The sequence below is a fragment of the Myotis yumanensis genome, unplaced genomic scaffold (genome assembly GCF_028538775.1).
Source record: "Myotis yumanensis isolate MYYU_CA2020_CCGP unplaced genomic scaffold, mMyoYum1.0.hap1 SCAF_11, whole genome shotgun sequence".
NCBI classification, from domain to species: Eukaryota; Metazoa; Chordata; class Mammalia; order Chiroptera; family Vespertilionidae; genus Myotis; species Myotis yumanensis.
The window spans coordinates 11,688,226-11,710,559 of record NW_027223762.1 but is presented as its reverse complement, the minus strand read 5'-3'; the positions used below and the strand labels follow the sequence as shown (position 1 = coordinate 11,710,559).

Sequence of the window (22,334 nt, the reverse complement as noted above, 5' to 3'; positions counted from 1 at the left end):
CCGCCCGCTGGTCCCAGATCCGGAGAAGGGGGGACGGGGACGGTCGCCCCCGAAGCCAAGGCTGATGGGCAGAGAAAGGAGCTGCGGATCGGGCCGCGTTAGCCTTTATTGAGCTTCCCCGGCGGCGGGTGCCGAGCGGGCGCGCGTGGTCTCTGCGCACATCCTCGGACCCGGAGCGCGGGGTCCCCACCGGGAGGGTCAGTGCAGGCCTGTCCCAGGGAAAGAGCGCGCGGTGAGCGGGGGCTCCGAGGAACAAGGCGACCGGACCCCGGCTCACCCCTCTCCCAGCCCCGCGGGTGTCTCCCCTTCCCCACCCTCTGCCCTCCTCCAGCAGAGGGAGGGCCGGCGGGAAAGAAAGTGTCGGGGGGGGGGGGGGGCGTGGGCGAGGGCACGGGGGCGGGGGTCAATGGGGATGGAGATGACATTTCATTGAAAAAGAATAGAAAGTGTCCCTCGCCCGGCGCTAGGGGCGCTCCCTCCTGCGGGGGCGGGGTGGCCCCGAAAAGGCGCGGAGGATACAAGTGGGTCCCGGCCCCGCCGCCCGCCCTCACCTTCCGGCCGCTCCTCCTCGGGCCCTGCGCTGCCCTCTTCTCCGTCCAGCGCCACCTCCTCGTCCTCTTCCTCCCCGGCCGCGCCTGGGCCGGAGGAAGACCCGTGAGGCGGTGTCCCCGAGGCTCGGGCCGCCGCCCAGCGCCCCCACACCCCGGAGGGTCCCGACACCCCGCCCCGCGGCCGGCCCCTCCCGCCCCTCGCCCTCACCCGGCTGGAAGTCGATGGTCCTCAGCATGTCGGCCACGTGCTCCACGCTCACGGAGAACTGCTCCATGCTCTCGTAGCCCGGCTCCGGCCGCCCCGCCAGCTCCACCTTGGACATGGCCCCGACCCTGCAGCGGGGGCGCGGCGGCGCTCAGCACCCTCCCCCCACGCTCCCCTTCCCGCTGCAGCGAGCCCCCCACGCCCCTTCCCTCCCTCCCGCCCCGCCTACTCACTTATTGATCAGCTCCTTGGCCTGCTGTAAGGGAGGGGAGGAGGGCGAGAGTCAGCCCGGGCCAACCGCTGGCCACGGCCCACTTTGAATGCCCACCTCAGTCCCGAAGGGTTTGCAGGCAGGGCGGACACATCCCCATTCCTAAGCACAAAGCGTTCTCAGAGCGGGTGACTGGCCCAAGGCCGGGGGTCATGTAGGGGCCAGAGACCGGCCTTGAACCCGGGCCTCCGGGTGCCCCCGCTCTAGCCACTGCGCAGCCCGTCAGCCACCCCGGGGCCCACCTGCAGGTAGAGCGCCATCTGTGGCTCCTCCATGGACTGGATGGCGGACTCCACGAGCTTGGAGGAGGCCTCCAGGTGGTCCCCGTACTGGCGGATGAGGCCCCGGACACGCTGCAGCTTCTGCTCCTGCTCGCGGGCCAGCGCCTGCAGCAGCTCGCCCTTCCGCTCCTCCAGCACCGCGCACAGGGTCTCGAACCTCTGGTTCAGCAGCTGCTTCTGCCTCCGGCTGTTGTCCTGAAAGACGGGAGTGGTGACCTCTGACTTCTCATGGCGGGGGAGAGCGCCCGGCTACTGCCCGCTCCCCGCTTAGTGCAAAGCACAGGGAGCCCAAAAGAAGAGAGACTTGTCAGTTACGCTCCAAATTAGTGGCAGAGGGAACTCCAGCCAAGGGCTGCTGATGCCCAGATCTTTTCAGAAACAATAGCACAATATTTTTAGAGATACAATTGACACATAACACCATATAAGTTTCAGGTGTATAATGTAGTGATTCCATATTTGTATATGTGCTGAAATGATCACCACAATGTGTCTAGTTAATATCTGTGGTCATGCATAGTTACTTTCTCTTAATGTGATGAGAACTTTCAAATCTACTCTCAGCAAATAACAATACTTTAGTCCCATGCGTGCTGTCTGGGCCTGGTTTTTACTTGTTTATTTAGAACTAAATTATCACATGTAGTTCTCATAAAGATCCAATGAGGTAGGCGCCATAACAGTCTCATTATTACCATTTTACATAGTCAAAACCGAACAAAACCAAACCACAGAGAAGTTAAGTAACTGGACCAAAGTCACAGAGCTAGTGAGGGGCAGAGCTGAGATTCCTATCTGGCAGCCAGGCTAAGCTCATCCCGTTACTTGTGATCCACCTCCAGGAGCCCAGAAAGTCTCCCTGCCTCCCAGCCAGGCTTACCTCAATGGTTTGGCACACCTCCTCCATCTGTGTGATCACGGCTTGCACACGGTCATTGCCCGCCACCAGCATCGCGATGCCATCACTGAGCTCACTCTGCCACACACACAGGCCAGCACTTAGGGCTGGAGGACCTGGTCTAGCACTGTACCCCTCCCACTGTAGCCAGGGCTGCCTAGGAGAGAACTGCCCCCTCACCCCACCATTAGGGCAACTTCAGGGCAGCTCTTCCAGAGACCGAGAGGGTGTGGAACCATCCAAGAAGTGTGGAAGCACACCTGATGGACTCTGGAAGGTTGAGAGAGGAAGTCCTCTACCACCAAATGAGACATTCACCAAATACCCACCAAGTGCCAGGCACTGGGCTAGGTGCTTTATCTGTAGATTCATGCCTTCCATCAATTCTGAAAAATTCTTCGTGATTGTCTGTTAGGATAACATTGCTTCTTCTCCATTCTCTTTATTTTATCATTGTGTGACTGATTAGATATGTGTTAGACCTTCTTACTCTCAACCTTCTCATCTCCTTGTGTTGCATTCTATGCTTCCCCCCTCCCCCCAGCCCACTTTTCCTATTTACAAATTCTCTCTTCAGAGAAATCTCTCATTTAATTCATCCCTTGAATGTTTTAATTCAACAATTGTATTGTTATTTCTAAAAGCTCTATTTGGGTCTTGGTAAAGTCTACATTTTTGATAGTCTAGTATTGTTTGGGTTTTGTTTTGTTTTTTGGTATTGCTTGTTTTTTAATCCCTCCTTGTTTTATAGCGTTTTATACGCAGTGCCTTTCTATTCTTTAACAATTCCAATATCTGAATTTCTTGGAGGTGTAAGTCTATAATGTTTGTTTCTGCTGACGTCAGTAATGGAGTACATTTCTTTGTGTATCAATTGTGAGCTAATCACTGTTGTTCTTAATCTAAAAAAAGCCCAAGGGCTTAAACTGAGGTGTTTTTTCTTTTCCCAGACAGAATTTGTATTTGCTTTTGCCAAAGCCAGGTGGTGAAACTGACCACTTCAATTCCTGGCATTCCAATTTAACCTGGGGTTCTTTGGGGGTCTTCATTGCAGGCCCCCAGCTTCTAGGTGTTTGGGGGCGTAGTCTCATCTTTCTAGCTCAGTAATACTGCCAGCATTTGCCCTCTGGGAAATCCTGCCTTTTCTGTGCTCACCATTCAGAGTTCTGTTCTCAGTTCACTCTGCCTTCCTCTCCCCCCGCCCCCCCACCGCCCCAACCCCCACTTGGAAATTTCCTTTACTTCCTATGTGCCTACCAATATAATTTTAAATTACATTTTATGTGGCATCTAGTTGTGTGATGGTGAGAGGGCCTTGGAGTATCTAGTCCACCATACTGAAGTCTCTGCTGACATCCATTATCCTATTTTATCCAGAAATAACGCTCAGAAGTAGGCATTTTCCTCCCCAGTTTACAAGCGAGGAAAGTGAGTGCCCGAGGGGTCAAGTGACGCACCCAAGGCCATCCATAGAGCTGGGACTTTAAAACCAATTGGAGTAAGAGGCTGGAGTTAGAGACCCGGATTATGCCCTCACCCCGCATGCCTGCTCCCCCTGCCGCTTGATACCTTCTGGCGTTTGTAAATGGTGGGCAGTGGGGCCACCTCACAGTCCTTGTGGGCACCAAAGACCTTGCAGAGAGAGCAGGTGGGCACCTCACAGCTCAGGCAGTAGATATTGATCTTCTCCTCTTCATGCTCCTCGCACATGAGGTGCTGCTCAGCCTTGGAGTGCAGTGGCCTGAGGGGAGTGGGCAGGGTGGCAGGAGGGTCAGGGGCCAGGCCGGGGAGGGGGGCGGGTGAGGACTGAGAGTGTGAGGCCCCATGAACACCTTTCCTTCAGTCTCTACCAACCATCCCCACCTTTTCTGCCCCTGCAGCTGGGGCTGGGGCTGGGCAGGTGAGTGACTTCCACAGTGCTCTTCATCTGAGGAACAGAAGATGCTAAAGGGTAGAGGAGGCTTCGATCCAAGAATGGTCTCCATTCCAGAAGGCAGAGAGGTCCCACAGGGCAGGAAGTAATGGAGGGTTGGCAAGGACCCGCTAGTGGACTGCCAGCCCTTCCCAGGTGGAGAGTGAAGGCGAAGCAGTGACCAGGAATCAGAGACCACCCCAGCGGAGTGACCTGGGACAAGTCCTTCCCCTTCTCCGCTCCCCTCTCAACTCTCAACTGAAGGGGCAGGTTGATTTGGTGCCTCTCCCTTCAACCCCGATGGGTTCCCAGGCTGTGCCCCAGGCCCTGCCCTCTAGAGAGACAGGAGGCCCTGACAGCTCACCGGGAAGATTCCTGCTTGTAAATGTCGATGATGTTCTCCACCAGCAGGTTTCGTTGCAGGCCGTAGACACCGTGTCGGTCCAGGACAACCTCATGCCTGCAAGATGGGCAGCGGAAACGGCCTCCCGAAGACACGGTGGTGGAGCCCCGGGATTGCCACAGAGGATTCGAGGCCTGTGGAGGCAGGAGGTGTGAGAGAACAGGCACCAGGAGGCCTGAGGGAACTGGGAGGCAGGGGGAAAGTAGAGGGGGCTGGAGAGGATGGCATCAGCTCTTTTCTGTGGATGGGCCCTCCTCTGAGGGCAGCTCAGGGTGGGTGGCCATTTAGATGTTGTTTCCCACCTTTATTTTATTACCCAGCCACCTCGGTGAGCGTCCCTGCATCCAGAGCCTCGCTTCAGCCAAGGCCTAGTCAGAATGGGAACTCCCCAGAGGGGCCCAGCTTGGAGTTAGAGGTGACATTGACCTTGGCAGGGAGGCTCGGGCAGGAAATGTCCTCCAGCCTGGGCTCTCCTGGGCCACATCTGGGGGAGATGCCCTGCAGCTCCGGGCAGGGGCTCAAGCAGAGACAAGTGCTGGGGAATTCTGGGAAATGGCTCCAGGGACTGGGAACCAGGAGTCCTGGGCTCTTTTGCTGCCCTTGACACTGTTCTACTATGTACATTCGGACAATATGCCCCAGGCCACAGACAACTGGCTCAGAATTGAGGAGGTGATGGCCTGACCCAAGCTAGACAAATCAAACCTTCTCTCCAGGTGCTTGGAATTGAGACATAGAACCTGAGGCGGCTAGACCACGTGCGGCCTTGGAACGGAAAAGACCTGTGGTGTTGGGCTACGAGTTGATGTTGTGGCCACCCAAAATCTTGTGTAAGTAGAAATAGAAAGTGTGAGGGCTCAGAAACTACGAACAGAGAAGGCTGGTCTGTAGAGAAGAAAAGAGTCAATTTGTAGAGAGCAGCAGAGATGAAACCCTGGTAGAGACTGCTTATTCCTCGAGATTCACCTCTTCTTTTTTTTTTTTTTTTTTGAAATATATTTTATTGATTTTTTACAGAGAGGAAGGGAGAGGAATAGAGAGTTAGAAACATTGATGAGAGAGAAACATCGATCAGCTGCCTCCTGCACACCCCCTACTGGGGTTGTGCCCGCAACCCAGGTACATGCCCTTGACCAGAATCGAATGTGGAACCTTTTAGTCCGCAGGCCAATGCTCTATCCACAGAGACAAACCGGTTACGGCGCATCCTGTAGTTTTATTTGCTAAATTTGACAACCTTAACCTAACCCCTGCTGTGGAACATGGTAAGGGCCCAGCTTGCAACCAGAATGACCTGCTTGTCTGTGAAAAGGGGAGGCAGTAGCTCAAATCTCAGGGAGGCCTCCTTCCATGGATCTACGCATGCCCCCAGGGAGAATAATTCATCAGGTTCGGTGTGAAAAATGTTCCGACGCAGCATAACTGCATCGAGACACTCAACTGTCTACTAATCCCAGTTATGCCCCTCTATTCACCAGAGAAGCCAAGGACTCAACAGAGATTGCAAACCAATGATAACCCCCAGCTCGCCGGTTTACCGTTCAGAGAACCGTGGAAGAAAGCCAAGGCAAATGGAAGGTTAAGTATAGAATTCACTTTCAGCATCAGATAAAACTACCCCTATTCAAAGAGGAGTGATAAGCCGAAGGGATCTAACAGGAGATGCAAGCCAAGATAGTACAAAAAGAACAGGAAAAAGAAAGCATGACAAGCAAAGGACAGACGAAGAATACCCTTTGGAAGAAGAATTGCTCCAAGAAATAGGACAATTTCAACATAACATTTTGAAGGAAATAAAGAAAACAGTCCCTTTGATTAAAGAAGAGATATAAGTGATCGGAGTTGGAGAAGAACAGTGAGCTGGCAGAATTAAGGAAATAAATCAAGTAAAATATATAGCAACATAGAAACAAAATGCACATTTGACACAGAAGGAACTAGAATCTATGATGCTGATCCAAGTTACATAGATTGTGTAAAATAACAGAGATAGAGTAATCAGGACTACATGGTACAATACAGATCAACCTGGAAGACATTTTATGCTAAATGAAATGTCTGGCACCAGAGGACAAATATTGTATGATCCCTCTTATATGAGGTACCTGGAATAGTCAGATGCATAAAGATAAAAAGCAGAATGGTGCTTGCCAGGGGCTGGGGGAAGGGGAATGGAGAGATATTGTTTAATGGGAACAGAGTTTCAGTTTGGGAAAGTGAAAAAGTTCTGGAGATGGATAGTGGTGATGTTTGTGAACAATGTGAATATTCCTTTATTTTTTTAATCCTCACCTGAGGATGTTTTTCCATTGATTTTTAGAGAGAGTGGAAGGGAGGGGGAGAGACAGAGAGAGAAAAACGTCGATATGAGAGAGACACATCGATTGGTTGCCTTCCACATGTCCCCTGATGGTGTGTGTGTGTGTGTGTGTGTGTGTGTGTGACGGGGGGGTGGGGTGCGGTGGGGGTGGTGGTGGGAGGGAACCCACAACCCCAACCCAGGTACATGCCCTGGACCAGGAATCAAACCCGAGACCTTCCATGTACATTCGGTGCTCTAACCACTGAACACACTAGCCAGGGCCCTTCTTTAGTTTTTTTTTTTTTAACTTTATAATTTCCAAATTTTGTACAAGCACTTCAGGTTTTGGAGAAAAACAACCCTTTACTTTTTAAAAATGCAATGATCAGGGCTGATGTGAGAGAAAAGGGGGCGCTAAAGTGCCATAAGAACCAACAAGAGAAACCGCTACTTAGTAAAGAACTGTTAGTTCAGGGCGGGATGTCTAAGAAGACATCATTTGAAGGCCGGGTAGACAGGTAACCGGAGATGGTCGTTAGGAAAGAGTTTCAGGAGACCAGAGAGCCTATAGGAGGATAGTTACAAACAGGGACGGGAGAGGGGCTACAGCACAGCTCGGCTGGGAAGCAAGTGCCACAGTCAGTGTGAGTCCCTGCCTGCCCCAAGATGGTGGCAGCAATCAAAGAAGACTGGGGATGGTGGCGGGGCAGGGGCGGGGGGGGGGGAATCAGTAGGACGGGCCAGTCCCTTGGGTGTGGGTGGGCTGTGGGGAGAGGCGGGAGAGTCACAGACAGTTCTGGCATTCCAAGCCTGGATGCTTGGGTACTTAACCTGGGACAACGGCCCCCAAAAGACCCATGGCTGGAACTCAAGTGGTCAGCGAATCAGATGGAAAAATAAAATTGCATCTATTTCCACGGACCTCTAGCAGAACCTGGGCACTTTCCTCAATTATGAAGGCAGGCGGCAAACCCCAGCAGCTGTAGTAGCATTCTACCAACAGAAACCATAGGTATTGTCATATCACATTACAGGTGTTGATCCAGTCTCCAAAGATAATTTACGCTCATCACTACTTCCAAACCAAGTAGTTATTAGGCCCACTGCTCGATCTCATCATTTAATGTGTTAATCAAAGAGCACACCTATTCCCCTATAAAACATGTTCTAGTAATTTTGGCATTTGTTCCAGTGTTTTTCAAGCTTTTTTTTTTTTCATTACTGTCCCTTCCAGGAGCCTTTGTAGACAATTCCCCCTCCCCCCCCCCCGCCCCGCCCTCCGTCACTAACTCCTCCCCTTTACATTTTAATACCACAAATCTGAAAAACTCAAAAATTTATAGAAGCAAAGAGTGGAAAGGTTGTTGCCAGGAGGTGAGGGCGGAGAAACGAGAAGATGTTGGTCAAAAGGTAATCATTTCAGTTATAAGGTGAATACGTTCTGGAGATCTGATGTACAGAATGGTGACTACAGTTAATACTGTATTGTATACTTGGCATTTGCTGAGAACACACACACACATACACACACACGGTACCTATGTGAGGTGATGGGTAGGTTAACTAGCTTGATTGTGGTAATCATTTCACAATGTATACATATATCAAATTATCACAGGGCACACCTTAAGTAGATATACTTTTTGTCCATTTGTACCTTGCTAAAGCTGGGGGAGGGGGGGAGATCTTCTATGAAAGCAAAGATAAATAAATAAAAAATTAAAAGTAAAACCATAATAAAAAAAATTTCAGCCCTGACCGGTTTGGCTCAGTGGATTGGGCGTCGGCCTGCGGACTCAAGGGTCCCAGGTTTGATTCCGGTCAAGGGCATGTACCTTGGTTTCCGGCACATCCCCAGTAGGGGGTGTGCAGGAGGCAGCTGATTGATGTTTCTCTCCTATCGATGTTTCTAACTCTCTATCCCTCTCCCTTCATCTCTGTAAAAAATCAATAAAATATGTATTTAAAAAAAATTTTTTTCAATACCACAGAGGTACTTGGAGCAACATCGCCCCCATTGAGAATGTGTGAGAATGCATGCTGAGTTCTAATAATTGGTTTTCTTTATAATCATATGTATTATATTTTATGCATTTAAAAGACGCTGTTATTTTTTCAAAACCACACACACCTAGTCTTTAAAAAGGGTCCCTAACAAAAAAAATTAACAACAACAACAAAAAGCGTCTCTGGGCTTCACAAACTGACCCAGGAGTCCCTGGTACTAAAAGAGATTACTGCCTTGGCCGGTTTGGCTCAGTGGATAGAGCGTCGGCCTGCGGACTGAGGGGTCCCAGGTTCGATTCCAGTCAAGGGCATGTACCTTGGTTGCGGGCACATCCCCAGTGCGGGGTGTGCAGGAGGCAGCTGGTCGATGTTTCTCTCTCATCGATGTTTCTAACTCTCTATCCCTCTCCCTTCCTCTCTGTAAAGAAATAAATGGAATATATTTTTTAAAAAATAAAAATAAAAAAAATAAAAGAGATTACTTCCTGCCCTGAGAGTAAGTACCTGGATGGCCTCATCACAAATAGGAATTTTGTACCGTGACGTTTACATGGCGATCCCCTTAATACATCTCCATAGCTGGTCGTCTCACGGTGGGCTAAAGAGCTGTCAGCTAATATCCAGTTAGCAAAGTCCTACTTTGTGCTTCTGTTTATCTTTCTATTTCAAGATTAAGAAATAATTGATGGGTTCTGTTGTACACATAAATGTCTTTGTTCTTTCCTTTCATCGTACATTGTAAGATAGTGTAAACAAGAGAGCCAGCGCCAAAGGAAAATTTCATGTGCCAATGATGTGATGTATAAAGGAAATTCTATCTCTCCAGGAAGCAGAACACCTAGATTTATGTCCCTACGCTGTTCCTTTGTTAGTGTGACTGTAACCTATTTCCTGTGTTCTCCCCATAAAATGGCAATAACACCCATTCTACCTAACTCAGAATCACGCATGTGATTATAAAGCACTGCTCTAGATCTTAGCAATATATGACCACACAGAACCACAGGGCATGAAATAAATGTTCTTCCTTCACCGTGAATAAATGGAATGGAATGGAATAAAACAAATAAATGGAATGTAATCCTAGGCTATATTCAAGGCTTCTATGTAGCATGCGTGCCATGAGTTGTCATTCTTTTATGGTGCCTTCTATTTCCTTGGCAACATTTCATAGCATCAAATAGAAATGTTCCGTCTAGAACAGCGGTTCTCAACCTGTGGGTCGCGACCCCTTTGGCAGTCGAACGACCCTTTCACAGGGGTTGCCTAAGACCATCCTGCATATCAGATATTTACATTACTATTTATAACAGTAGCAACATTACAGTTATGAAGAAGCAACGAAAATAATTTTATGGTTGGGTCACAACATGAGGAACTGTATTTAAAGGGCCAGAAGGTTGAGAACCACTGGTCTAGAAAGATGCTTTGTGAATGCAGTTACTCTAGCAAGTCTATACTTATGTCAGAATGTCTTCCTGCCTCCCTAGCTACCCAGAGTGATGCTGGTTTGGGATACTGGCCCACCATGCGAGGTTGGAGGTGTTGGAGCCATTCTCTCCCCAGTGACTAATAGTGGGCCAGGCCGGTCCTCTGAGCCCGCCCTGGAGCACACGGAAGAAACCAGGCATTTGGAGACAAGTCGAAGAGCCTGAGAAGAACCCAGGTGCTGACAAACGCTAAGTTGTGGGTGGGAGAGGGATTCGGAGTGGAGGGCTGGCTCTGTCTGACGGAGCCTAGCAAAGAGCCCAGCACAGGGTTCTGTGAAGGGAGGCTGGCTGAACGGAAGAGGGGCAAGCAGAAGAGGGCCTCAAGGTAAGACACTAGCAATGGAATGGGAAGGTCCTAAAAATGAAATCCGTCATAATTCTTGAACTTGTAAAATCAAATTGTCAGATTTACAAGGATGTTAAAGATCAGTTTAATCATCCTTTTAATCTCTTTCATGTGTGTTTGTAAAGAGGCTTGAAGAGGTGAAAGAGCCTGATGTACCTCACATGGCAAGTTAAGGAAGGAACTGGTTTGAGGAGATCCCAGGATGCTACGTTCCAGTCTAGGTTTTTGTTTCCCTAAATCAAGTTTCTTTCCTAAAGGCAGTAAGATCTTTACCCTGCTTCAAGGTCAGTGCAACTCACAAAATTTCAACAAATCGATTTCTCACAGAGGAGAGGGGCCCAGGGCTGGGCTGGAGCCCTCAGTCCTGTTCCTGATAACAAGTCTTAACAATTAACCCATAAAGAACTGGAATTCGGGGAGGAGTGACAAAACACAGCGGTCACCTCTTTCCCTGACCGCCCTGTATGAGAGAAGGAGGCTCCTGTCTTGATATATTCCCATCGCGGTACATCTCTCCCTAGATGGCCATCCTCCAGAAAAGCTGTTCCTGAACCATCTTCTCACAAGGCCTTCTGGTTGTCTGTTCGATTACAACAGGTTGCAGCCCATAAACAAGTGCCCACAGCGAAGACGGGGGCAGGAATAAAAATAAACGGAAGGCTTGCTTTAAACTAGTTCAGGAGCGAACCGAGTTTACAAATCAGAATATGTTTGTGTGAAACGCCCACACCAACAGCTTTCTTCTGGTCAAAATGCTCGGTAGCTGAGTGGGTACAGGGTGGGGAGAGAGGAAGGGAGAAATTAAAGGGGGCTAACAGGGTGTTTGGGTGTTTCATGATGTTTAAACTCAGAGAGAGAGAGAGAGACAGAGACAGAGAGAGAGAGAGAGATTACAGCTCTAATGAAAACTAGTTAAACCATGATGAAACTATGTAAAAATATGGGTCAAGAGCTTGAAAGTAATATGCAAACATGAAAATAATGGTGTTGGGGAGGTAGGATTATGGGTGATTTTCTCCCAAACCCTCAATACTATCGCACATTTTCAATGAAACGTTTAACTTTTCAAGTATTTTTTCCTGGCTTTAGTTTTACCTGCTGTTATAAAAATCACAATTCTCTAAAATTCCTGTTTGTTGTCCATCACAGCAGTTTTTCGAACAGCAAAACACAGAACACCGTCTAAATGTTTTAGAGGACTGATTAAATACAGGGTGTCCTCAAAAATGTATATACGCTTTGAATAATTATTAATTTCAATGGGTTAAATCTGATGCTTCTTTCACCATCAATTGAGCTATCAGCTGTTAAGTGAATATACATTTTATATATTTTTTAAATTGATTTCAGAGAGAAAGGGAGAGATAGAAACATCAATGATGAGAAAGAATCATTTATTGGCTAACTCCTGCATGCCCCCTACTGGGGATTGAGCTCGCAACCCCGGCATGTGCCCCTGACCAGAATCAAATCCTAGACTCTTCAGTCCACAGGCTGATGCTCTATTCACTGAGCCAAACCTGCTAGAGCTGAATATACATTTTTTGAGGACACCTTGTAGACTGTGGTCCAGTCATAACAATGGAACATCAGATAGCCATTTGAAAAGGAGCGGCGGCCCTGACCGGTTTGGCTCAGTGGATAGAGCGTTGGCCTGCAAACTGAAGGGTCCCAGGTTCGATTCCGGTCAAGGGCATGTACCTTGGTTGCGGGCACATCCCTAGTGGGGAGTGTGCAGGAGGCAGCTGGTTGATGTTTCTCTCTCATCGATGTTTCTAACTCTCTATCCCTCTCCCTTCCTCTCTGTAAAAAAAAAGAAAGAAAGAAAGAAAAGGAGGGGGAAAAAAGGAAAACATGAATCTGAATGTGTGGATATGGAACAACTGCCAGAAAAAGTGCACAAAGGCAGGTGTAGGACAATGAGTCTAGTTTAAATATATGTGTACTAGAGGCCCGGTGCACGAAATTTGTGCACGGGTGGAGTCCCTCCACCTGGCCGGCGATTGGTGCTGATCAGGGCCATCTCGCCCAGTTCCGATTGGGGCTGACTGGGGCTGGTGGCTGGGGAGGGACCATGGGAGGGCTCTGCAGGAGGGCTCCAGGGTGTGTCTGGCCTGCCTTGCCCAGTTCCAATCAGCTGGACCCCAGCAGCAAGCTAACCTACTGGTTGGAGCATCTGCCCCTGGTGGTCAGTGAACATCATAGCGACCAGTTGGTCAACAGCTTGGTCGGACACTTAGCATATTAGGCTTTTATATATATAGATACACACACACACACACACACACACACACACTTGTGCCTATCCATGGAAATTTTCTGGAAGACCATCAAGAACGCTGGTAATGGCTACCTCCATCTGGAGTAGGGAGCACTAAGGTGGAGATTCACTTTTCATGATGTAAACTCCCATACTGTTTAAAAAATGTGTGAGTGTGTGTGTGTGTGTGTAATATAATATACTTGTATCACTTTTATAAGTTCTATTAACTTTCTAGGCAATGTTCTAAGGGTATTTTTCCTAAGTGGCTTGAAGCTAGAGAAATCAGAAGTCCTATTCTTATCCCTATACTTAGAAAACAGACAATCTGATTATGCCTAGAGTTGTCAAAATGTGGAGGCAATGTGTGAAGAAACTAAATATGCTCATCTTTCAGAGGGAGATCTACTGAGAAGAACATGCATAAGTGCAGCCGAAGAACTGGGTCAGCCTCCCACCAGGCCGGCCCAAATAAAGCAGCGAGAAACAAACTGTTCAGCCTCCTCTGCTTGGAGGCCCAGGGGGCTCTGCACTTGAAAAGATCCACAGAACTACCCGAAGCCCTAAGCACCACATCATCCCCCAAGTACCCTGCACCGGGTTGGGCCCAAAGCGTTCCCAGGAGTCTCGGGGCCCAGGCCAGTACTCCAGAGCCTCAAGGAATCAAAGCAGGTAAGCCTGGATGCAGAGGACTGCCTCGAACAGGGAGGCCACGCAAACATCTCCTGGCCTCCTGTGCCTGCGTCCCTCTGCCTGAGGATACTACGTGCATCGCTTTAATAGTCATACCACTTTTTACAGATAACATTAGCTTCACTTTCCAAACTCCCACTTGCTTCCCCATATTTTAGGCTCTCATGAAAGGATGTTTCCTTCTAAATTCATGAGAAGGGAAGGCAAAATCTTCTGGGCATTCTGTCCTAGACATCTCAATCTGAAAGATGTTCAGAGACTTCCCCAGACCAAGGGAAAGACCTAGGTGGGCAAGGCAGAGCCTCTCGTATGTGACTTGGCGCCCGGGGTAGGGAGGCCTAACCGTCAGTCTAGGCCCCCCGAGAGGGAACAACACTGGCTCTGAGATCCTCTGGAGCCAATAGACTCACAGAGGGAGAGGAGATGGGCGTGGGGCTCGATGGGAAGATGGCAGGAAAGGCTATGGGGCTGGGCATCAGTGAAGATGGCAGACAACCAACAAAGGGTGGGTCCCAGGCCCCAGCTGAGGACGGCCTGGCTTAGGGAGCCCGTTACTTCCCCTCCAAACATGCTGCCCCGAAGAGCTTAAAAGGGAAGCATTTTCTTGGTTAAGTTCAAAATCACTGTTCAACACACTTCCTCATAATTTCTGGTACCGATGAAGAATGTGTGTTCATGAGGTCCCATATCACTGCCATGCATACTAAGCAGGCCAGCTCTGTCTACTCACTTTTCACTTCATTAGCAAGAGGGGTGTGTGTGTGTGTGTGTGTGTGTGTCCTTCCCCTCACTCTTCCTGAACTTTGCCCCATTTTGTAGATGACCGAACCTATACCAGTGACACAGGGCAAGAAAGAAAGCCCATTTATAAACCATTCTTGTATATACTGCTCTTCTTTTTGAACCGGCAGCTAAAATGATATCTGTGGATTTGATTAGGTCTGCTTTGCCCCGTGACCACACATAAACCCAAACTGGTTGCATTTCTGGGAAGTAAAGTTTGTTCTCCGCCTTCTCTCTAAGGCACCTCAATCCTTTGTGACCAGCAGGCTCCTTGATGACTAGTCAGGAGTGGGGCCCAGGCCTGACGCTATCAAGTGGGGAGAATTCCCAGTCCCCTGCCCACTGTCTAATTCTGCCTCCCACACATGGGTGCGCTGATCTCTGCGGTAGTTTCCCTGTCATCATGGCCTCTCTCACAGGGTTTATTTTGTAATATTTCATGATCTCAATGCTGTTTTCTCCAGGTTGTCCATAATGTTCTCGAAATCTGAAACTCCAAACTGGAATGCAGAGTCCAGTACAGACTCAGGCAGCCTGGGGCAGGACCACCTCCCTCCTACTTCCTGCGGGTTCTTTTTTCCTCTGTAGATACCACCGTCCCAGCTGCTGTCCGAGCACAGGCTGACCTCGCAGCCTGCAGAGCAGCTGCTGACTCATGCTTACTCTGGGGTCTCCTAGAACCCCGGCTCTTCTTCAGCCCTTCAGCCAGGACAGCCCCACCCGTCCCATAGAGCACTCTGCCCGTCACCTGCAGGGGAAGTAGGGGGAAGTGGGGGGGGGGCTCAGCTCTGATGAGAAGTCTCCCACTAGTCCGCCCTTCACCTGGCCCCGCCCCCGCCCGGGCCCACCTGGAAGACGTCGTTGGCGCACTTGCGGCACAGGTTGTGCTGGCAGGGCAGGATCACCACCGGCTTGGAGAACATCTCCAGGCAGATGGGGCAGATGAGCTGCTTCTCCAGGTTGTCCATGCTGTGTGCATCCCCTAGCAGCGGCTTGAAACCCACTGCGAAGTTCATCCCCTCAGTGATGGTGCCGACCTCGGCCTTGGCCCGGACCTGGCCTCGCCTCGCTGCCTCTGGACCCCTCCTCCCTCACTCCGTCTGCGGATTCCTCTGCTCCCTCCGAGGCTCCCTCTGGAACTAGCTCTGCTCTCGGCCCTGTCCCTTCCTCTGACAATATGCCTCGTCCCTGGCTGCTTTCAGACCCGTCTCGTCTCTCTCCTCTCTGCTCTGTGCACAGACAGCTTTCTCCAGCCCTCACTCCCTGAGCAGTCGCCCCTGGAAATTTCTCCTTTTCTTCCCCAAACGACTCCTGTTCACGCTACAGGCAGCACTGTGTGTCCCTCACTCCCCGGAGAGCAGATTAACTTTAAGGTGGGGGTGGGGAGCAAGGGGCCTCTGTGTGACATTCCAGCTCCCAATTTAGCTCCTGTAAGGCGAGCCACAGCTGTCACCGAACGAACGAGTGACCCTGACTCACTCAGGAATGGGTGACTCTTGGGCAAGAGCAGGGGTGAGCGTCACTGCTTATGGGGAAAGGTGGGCCGGCAAAGGTACCGAGCGCGCACTTGCTCTCACTCAGAAGCTCCCGTGAACCCCGGGCGCCCCCCCCTCCCCGCCCTGCACAGCTCTGGCTTGGGCCCTGCTTCCAGGGCAGTGCCAGGCATGACAGAGTCTCAGTCACCTGCTGGAGAGGGACCACCCATGGCTCAGGGAGGGAGGGCTGATCTTGGTAGACCGGCTGACAGCCGGTGAGAATGTCTGTCTCCCCGGCTCAGCCAGCAACCCTGGCCTGCTTCCTCCGAGCCCCACGATTCAGAACAGCAGCACCTGAGACCAGAGAGGCTCCGGTCCAACACTTCTGGTCCACGTTGTAGTTGTTTTCTAATCCTTGCCCGAGGATATTTTTCCCCCCGTTGATTTTTAGAGAGAGTGGAAGGGAAGGGGAGAGACACAGAGAGAGAAACATTAATGTGAGAGAGACCCATCGACTGGTTGCCTCGAGCACACGCCCTGACCGGGGCCAGGGATGGAGCCTGCAACTGAGGTACGTGCGCCTGACCGGAATCAGACCCGGGATCCTTCAGACCATGGGCCGATGGGCTAACCACTGAGCAAGTCGGCCAGGGCTGGTCCACTTTTGTTCTTGCCCCAGACTTTCTTACATCGCCCTAGGAAAAGCTCTGGAGGCTAGAGCTGGCAGTGGTGCCAGGGCCTAGAACGACCTCATGAGCTTGCCCCCGAGAAAGGATGGCGTTCTGACCCATGAACACATCACTGGAGCCACTCCAAGGACTTGATATTTGTTGGGAAATTGAGAGAAGCTGAGCTGGGCAGAAAGGACCCGAGTGCCAGGGACCTATTTTGAGCAGCAGGGGAATCGGCCTCCAGGGAAACTTTAGAGCTGACAAAGTCATGGTCACAGGCCCCGGGAGGCCTCGGCCCCAGCTCCACAGAGTCCTGGGCGCCCCTCTCCAGGGCGACTGCTCTCAGCCGTGAGCACCGGTCCTCACAGGCCTCTCTCTCCACCCTAGGCACAGCTGGTCTTTTTGGGCCCCACATATGCACTGGAATTGGACAAAAGCTCTTTTATTTACTGACATTCTTCAGCCCTTCTCCCAGTCAGGACAGACAAGTATGAGGACGTACAAAACTCTGACCCTGGTGGACGGGAAGTAAATGCTGGGGAGAGGATACCAAACAGGTTGTGTGAAGAGGCCCGAGTGGGAAAAGGGTCTGTGAACATACAATCATTTCCCTACCGTGGGTTTCATGCCTCTGTTTTGAAAACAGCCTGCATCAGAGGTGGTGAAAGAACGGAGGCAAACAGGCACCGACTGAGAACGTCAGGCAACCCTAGGGCCCATGCTGATGGGGCGATGCTGGCAGCTGCAGCCCAGGGACAACCCACAAGCGGGAGAACTATCCCTGAGCCGCAAACGCATTCGTTCTGTCCCTTGGCTGACGCGTGATGGCATGGAATGAGGTTGGTGATGCTAGGGGTATGGACACCAGAAGGTGCGGCCGGTCCCACCCGGAAAGGGGTTCTGGCTTAGGAATGAGTCTGATGCTAAGAGTCCTTGGTGCAGAGTTGCAACAAAGGAGGATTAATGGTACCACAGCTCTGGGACTGGATCCACTCTGCTCAGCTTTCAGAATTGGGTGGAGATATCACAAGTGACTCAGGGACCCTACCCAGCTGACATGGGCTCAAATCCCAAAGGAGGCGTGGGGAAAAGGATGCTGGGGAGAAGTCTATCACCACCGCCTGAGATCTCTCAAGGGTAGGGCTGGGGTGTGTGTGCCTGCTCTCTAACATTAAAATTGGGATCGGAGCTAAAAGAGAAGAGTCGCTGGGCACCCTGTATGGCAAGGGTCAGTGACGCCCTCAGGGGCAGAGACTGCATCCTCACTGGGATGGACGCCATCAGTGCTTCTTGAGTTGGGATTCTTACAAGGAGAGGGTCAATTCAGGGTCAATGTCAGGACAGGGCTACTTGCTCCTCTTTTCGATGTGTCCAGTGGACTGGGCAGCAGACGTCACCTTCATTGGGTCAGCACCTAAGGAGAGAAGTTGACGTCTTATTAACTAGAAGGAATGAGCACCCAGATTGTAAAGCAAGCCCCCTATAGGTCAAGCTATAAACACTTATAGTTCATACTTTAGGGCTATAAACTTTCCATTAAAGACACATCTAAAATTAGTGTATATTCTTTTCTTTTCTTAAAAATCTATTTTTATTGATTTCTGAGAGGGAGAAGGAGAGAGAGATAGAGATAGAAACATCAATGATGAGAGAGAATCATTGATCGGCTGCCTCCTACACCGCCCCCTCCCCCCCGCCCCCACTGGGAATCGAGCCTGCAACCCAGGCATGTGCCTTGACCAGGAATCGAACCGTGACCTCCTGGTTCATAGGCTGACGCTCAACCACAGAGCCACACCAGCCGGGCTGTATATTTTTTCCTTATCCTTTAGTTATCGCTGCATTTCAGTTTTCATACCCCACTCTTCTTCATCTTTTAATTATCTTCGCTATCATTTTCTTCCGATCTTCTAAAAGTTGCTTTTTTTCCTATGATGGAATTTGAAAAACACATATGTAAACAGGAACAATTTTTTCAGCCTACTGGTGAGAAAACTGTTGCCTTGCAGTTACACATGAGTATCATTAGGTGGCACTGGTGTGGATTCCAGTCGACTCACACTTGGAAGTTTAACTAGTCGGAGTGGGGATCATCTCAGACACTTCATCTTTCTTTTGAATAGACGACATCCTCTAACTTGTCTTCAACTACTACCTTTTCTAGGCACACCCTCCCACCCATTTCTTAACTTAACTCCCACAATTCCTTAGCGTACCTGTCCAGAGGCCAGCGTTACATCCAAACTGTCAGCGTGTAGCATAAGCCCTTCAGAAAACAAGTGTCTCCCCTCCCCTCTCTTCACTTTGCCCCAATACCGACTTGAGACCCTCCTATTTATGGTTCACAGCTTCATCCCAACCACTCTTCCCGTTCCTAACCCAGCTCTGACCTTGTCCTTGTCTGTGGTTCTCACTCGCTTGCCCAGGCTGGGTCTGGACGTTCTGCTCGTATTTTCTCCTCGCTATGTCCTCGGGGGGTGGCTTTAGTGTCCCACAGCAAAAGCAGCAGCAACAGCAGCAGCAGCAACAGGTGAGCAGAACACACAGGATGACAAGTGTCTAAAAGGTGGGGAAGGATGACCTCAGTTCACATAGCCATTCCAGCTCCCCTCCCACATCCTCCGAGCACCCAGAAAATGAGACAAAAAGCATTTGTCCCCGGAGAGGAGGGGCGGTGCATTGGTGAGGGGGTCACCCTTTCTTCCTTATTTTTAAGGGACTAGGACAGTGATGGCGAACCTTTTGAGCTCGGCGTGTCAGCATTTTGAAAAACCTTAACTTAACTCTGGTGCCGTGTCACATATAGAAATTTTTTGATATGTGCAACCATAAGTAAAACAAAGACTTATATTTTTGATATTTATTTTATATATTTAAATGCCATTTAACAAAGAAAAATCAACCAGAAAAATGAGTGTCATAGGTTCGCCATCACTGGACTAGGAAGACTTGTGTACCTTGAACCAACAACTGTTCATCATAAAATAGTATCTGACGCCGTCTTCACCAAAGTGATCGTATAAATACAATCCCAACGAGCCATGCCGGTCGTAGATTTTCCGCTTCTTTTCATCACTCAGTACAGAGTGGGCTGCGTTGATCTCTTTGAATATTTCCGCTGCTTGAGCATTCCCTGGATTCTTGTCTGGGTGATACTTCAAGGCCAGTCTCCTACCAAGGCAATATCCAGAAGGGGGGTGGGGAGAGAATAGGGAGTAGCTGGGGAGGGAGGGGTAGGATGAAAGACAGGGATAGGTTTCTAGATAGTGACGAAGGAACACCTCCATTGTCCGATATTAGACGTGGTACAAAGAATGGAGGCAAGCAGGCCAAGTCTAAATTCCTTCCCACGCCACATTGAAGAGGATGGTGGCCCCACCCAGCCCCAAAGTGTTTTGTGTTTTTTTTTTAAAAATGGGCCAGAGAGCAAAGTAGGAAGACATGGGTCTAAGGGGGTTAAAGGGCTTCATAAGAGGCTGAGGTCTGAACCTGTAGGCCTTTTTGATTTCATCAGGTGAGGCGCCCTTCTTGAGCTCCAGCACTGCGTAGAGGCTCGTCCCGGTTTTGGACAGCCGGCGGGCTGCTTCGTCCACGTGAGTCATGATCTGGTCAAGTGAGAACGGCCACAGGCCAGGCTGCAGAGACGTGAACTCCCAGTGGCAGGAAACACATTGCCTTCAGGGGCTAGGCGGCAACTGGCTACAAAGGGACACGCATAAGACAAGGGTGAGTGGGAGCTGTGACTCGCAGGAGCGTGCCGGTTCCCAGAGAAGACATTCAAATTCCATTAAAAAAATTTTTTTAAAAATATTAATTTGAGAGCTAGAGGGAGGGAGACAGACTGAGATGTGTTGTTCCACTTCTTTATGCATTCACTGGTTACTTCCTGCCTGTGTCCTCACTGGGGGCTGAACCCGCAACCTTGGCATATCTGGAGGATGCTCTAACCGACCGAGCTGGCCGGCCAGGGCCAGATTCAAACTTTAGAGAGGAAACCTCTCACATCACCCGGTGTCCTCACATCACACGATGCAGACCTCCAGCCGCCCCACATCCTAGATAGCAGTACCCAAGAGGAGGTCTCAACATGGGAGGAGACTGACTCCGCCCAGAGCTGCCGGGGCCTTAAGTAAACAGCCCTGGTCGTGTCCACACTCCTTGCTGGTGTGAGAGACCCTGGCAGCCTCAGCCCCGAGCAGACGGGGTCAGGAGTCTGCCCAGCACAGTGTCTGCGGGAGACACTGCGGATCACACCCTGGACACCAAGCCCGGCCCAGGGCAGCGCTCACAGCCAGGCCAGAGGCTGTATTCCTCCCTGGCCTCCCCTCTCACCGCCCCCACCCCTGCCCCTCGGAGACGGGGCAGCGAAACAAACCGAGGGCTGAAGCGGGAGTGAAAGGGGGCAGCTGTAGGGCCGGGGCAGCTGTAGGGCCCGGCCAGCGACCAGCAAGGGGACAGGGAGTAAGACCCGGAGAATGGGGAGAGCCTGCGAGGACGTGGCCCAGGAGAACCAGGGCAACCAGCTCGGCAGGGGGCGCTCCGGCTCCCCAGGCCCCACTGCTGGGTGGACTCCCCGCCGGACCGGACCGGACCGGGATCTACCTCCTTCCAGCCAGCGGGGCCGGCCTTCCACACCCTCCGCCAGGGCGTGAACCCTCACACCGCGGGGCCAGTGGCCCTCTGCGCCTGCGCACTGTGTCAACACTCGGGGTCGTTTTTGGCGCCACCGGAAGGTCTTGGAGGCGAGGCTGAGCGAGCCCCGGGACTTATTTCGCTCGCGGGAAACCTGAGCGTAGGGATACGCCCGGCGCCTGCAGACCAGGGCCGCGTGGGCATCCTCTGCAGCCCCTGCCGCGGGCAGCTCTTCTCCGCTGGGAGGGAACCACCTCGCTGGTCACCGTCCTGGCTCGTGGACTCACTTAAGGAAAGATAATGGGCTTGCAGGAGGGGCTGTGTGAGCAGTATGGTTGCCGCACGCCTTCCTCAAGGCGGGTATTACCTTCCCAGTCTTCTTTTTCCCTTCCACCTGGAAACCGGTGCACGTCCTTTAAGACTCACCTCAAATGTCGGCATTCCTGGGAATCCTTCCCTCATTCCCCAGCCCAGTTATTCCCACCTTGCCCTGTCAAAGCATGGATCCTGTTATATTGTAATTATTAGTTAGCACATTCCTTTTTAAAACAATATCTTGAACATTTCCAGAAGTTACTTCTGTTCTTCAAAAACTTCCTTCAAATACCATGACATCATGCATATGTACCATAACGTAAAAGTATAATCCAGATTGGATAATGAAGATGTTTCTAATCATTCGATAGTATAATAACCTTGTGATGAAAATTCTTACCTTACCTATCAATCTTTAAAGAAATCTCCCTTTTTCCCCTTGGAGTAGAAAGTGAAATTTTTTGAGGTCCTTGACCCATATTACTAACTCTCTTCCCAGGAAGGAACCAAAAGTACCAATTTACATCCCTACCTAGAGGACATGAGAGCACCCATCCCTACCTGGCCTCACTTCAGTGATCCCCTACAGGAAGTAGTGTTTGCAGCACTAATAATTTACCACGTCAGATTGGAGAGGAAAACTCAATGGTTCCTATAACATGTAATTGAAAGAGCTTTACTAATTCAATAATACATCTCTGTTACCCCCTCTTGTGGTTTTTACCATTCTCTTTTCTTTAATACAGTTATATGTGCACATTTATCTTCCCTTTTAGATTTTAAGTGATAAATCAATACTCTACCTCAAGAGATATGAGCCATCTGAGCAAACTAGCTAA

The 22,334-nt window shown here is 50.4% G+C and overlaps 2 protein-coding genes across 4 annotated transcripts; both read right to left on the bottom strand.

Moving 5' to 3' along the window:
- Positions 1-75: 75 nt before the first annotated feature.
- TRIM54 (tripartite motif containing 54) lies at positions 76-15,764 on the bottom strand. The gene is made up of 9 exons (XM_070428885.1): positions 15,251-15,764; positions 4,483-4,655; positions 3,776-3,947; positions 2,189-2,284; positions 1,270-1,503; positions 990-1,012; positions 760-884; positions 552-635; positions 76-209 (listed from the first exon to the last, which is right to left on the bottom strand). The coding sequence occupies exons 1-9, from the start codon at positions 15,416-15,418 to the stop codon at positions 199-201; spliced, it is 1,086 nt and encodes a 361-aa protein (XP_070284986.1). The 5' UTR covers positions 15,419-15,764; the 3' UTR covers positions 76-198.
- A 1,210-nt stretch (positions 15,765-16,974) lies between these two features.
- Positions 16,975-21,208, bottom strand: DNAJC5G (DnaJ heat shock protein family (Hsp40) member C5 gamma). 3 transcript variants are annotated; one of them, XM_070428396.1, is made up of 6 exons: positions 21,151-21,208; positions 20,038-20,247; positions 19,506-19,767; positions 18,939-19,107; positions 18,407-18,477; positions 16,975-17,962 (listed from the first exon to the last, which is right to left on the bottom strand). In XM_070428396.1, the coding sequence occupies exons 2-5, from the start codon at positions 20,148-20,150 to the stop codon at positions 18,425-18,427; spliced, it is 597 nt and encodes a 198-aa protein (XP_070284497.1). In that variant the 5' UTR covers positions 20,151-20,247; positions 21,151-21,208; the 3' UTR covers positions 16,975-17,962; positions 18,407-18,424. The 3 variants fall into 3 exon arrangements, with proteins under 3 accessions (XP_070284497.1, XP_070284499.1, XP_070284498.1); XM_070428398.1 differs by having other exon boundaries at positions 19,506-19,719; XM_070428397.1 differs by lacking the exon at positions 21,151-21,208 and adding an exon at positions 20,924-21,053.
- Between the last annotated feature and the right edge of the window lie 1,126 nt (positions 21,209-22,334).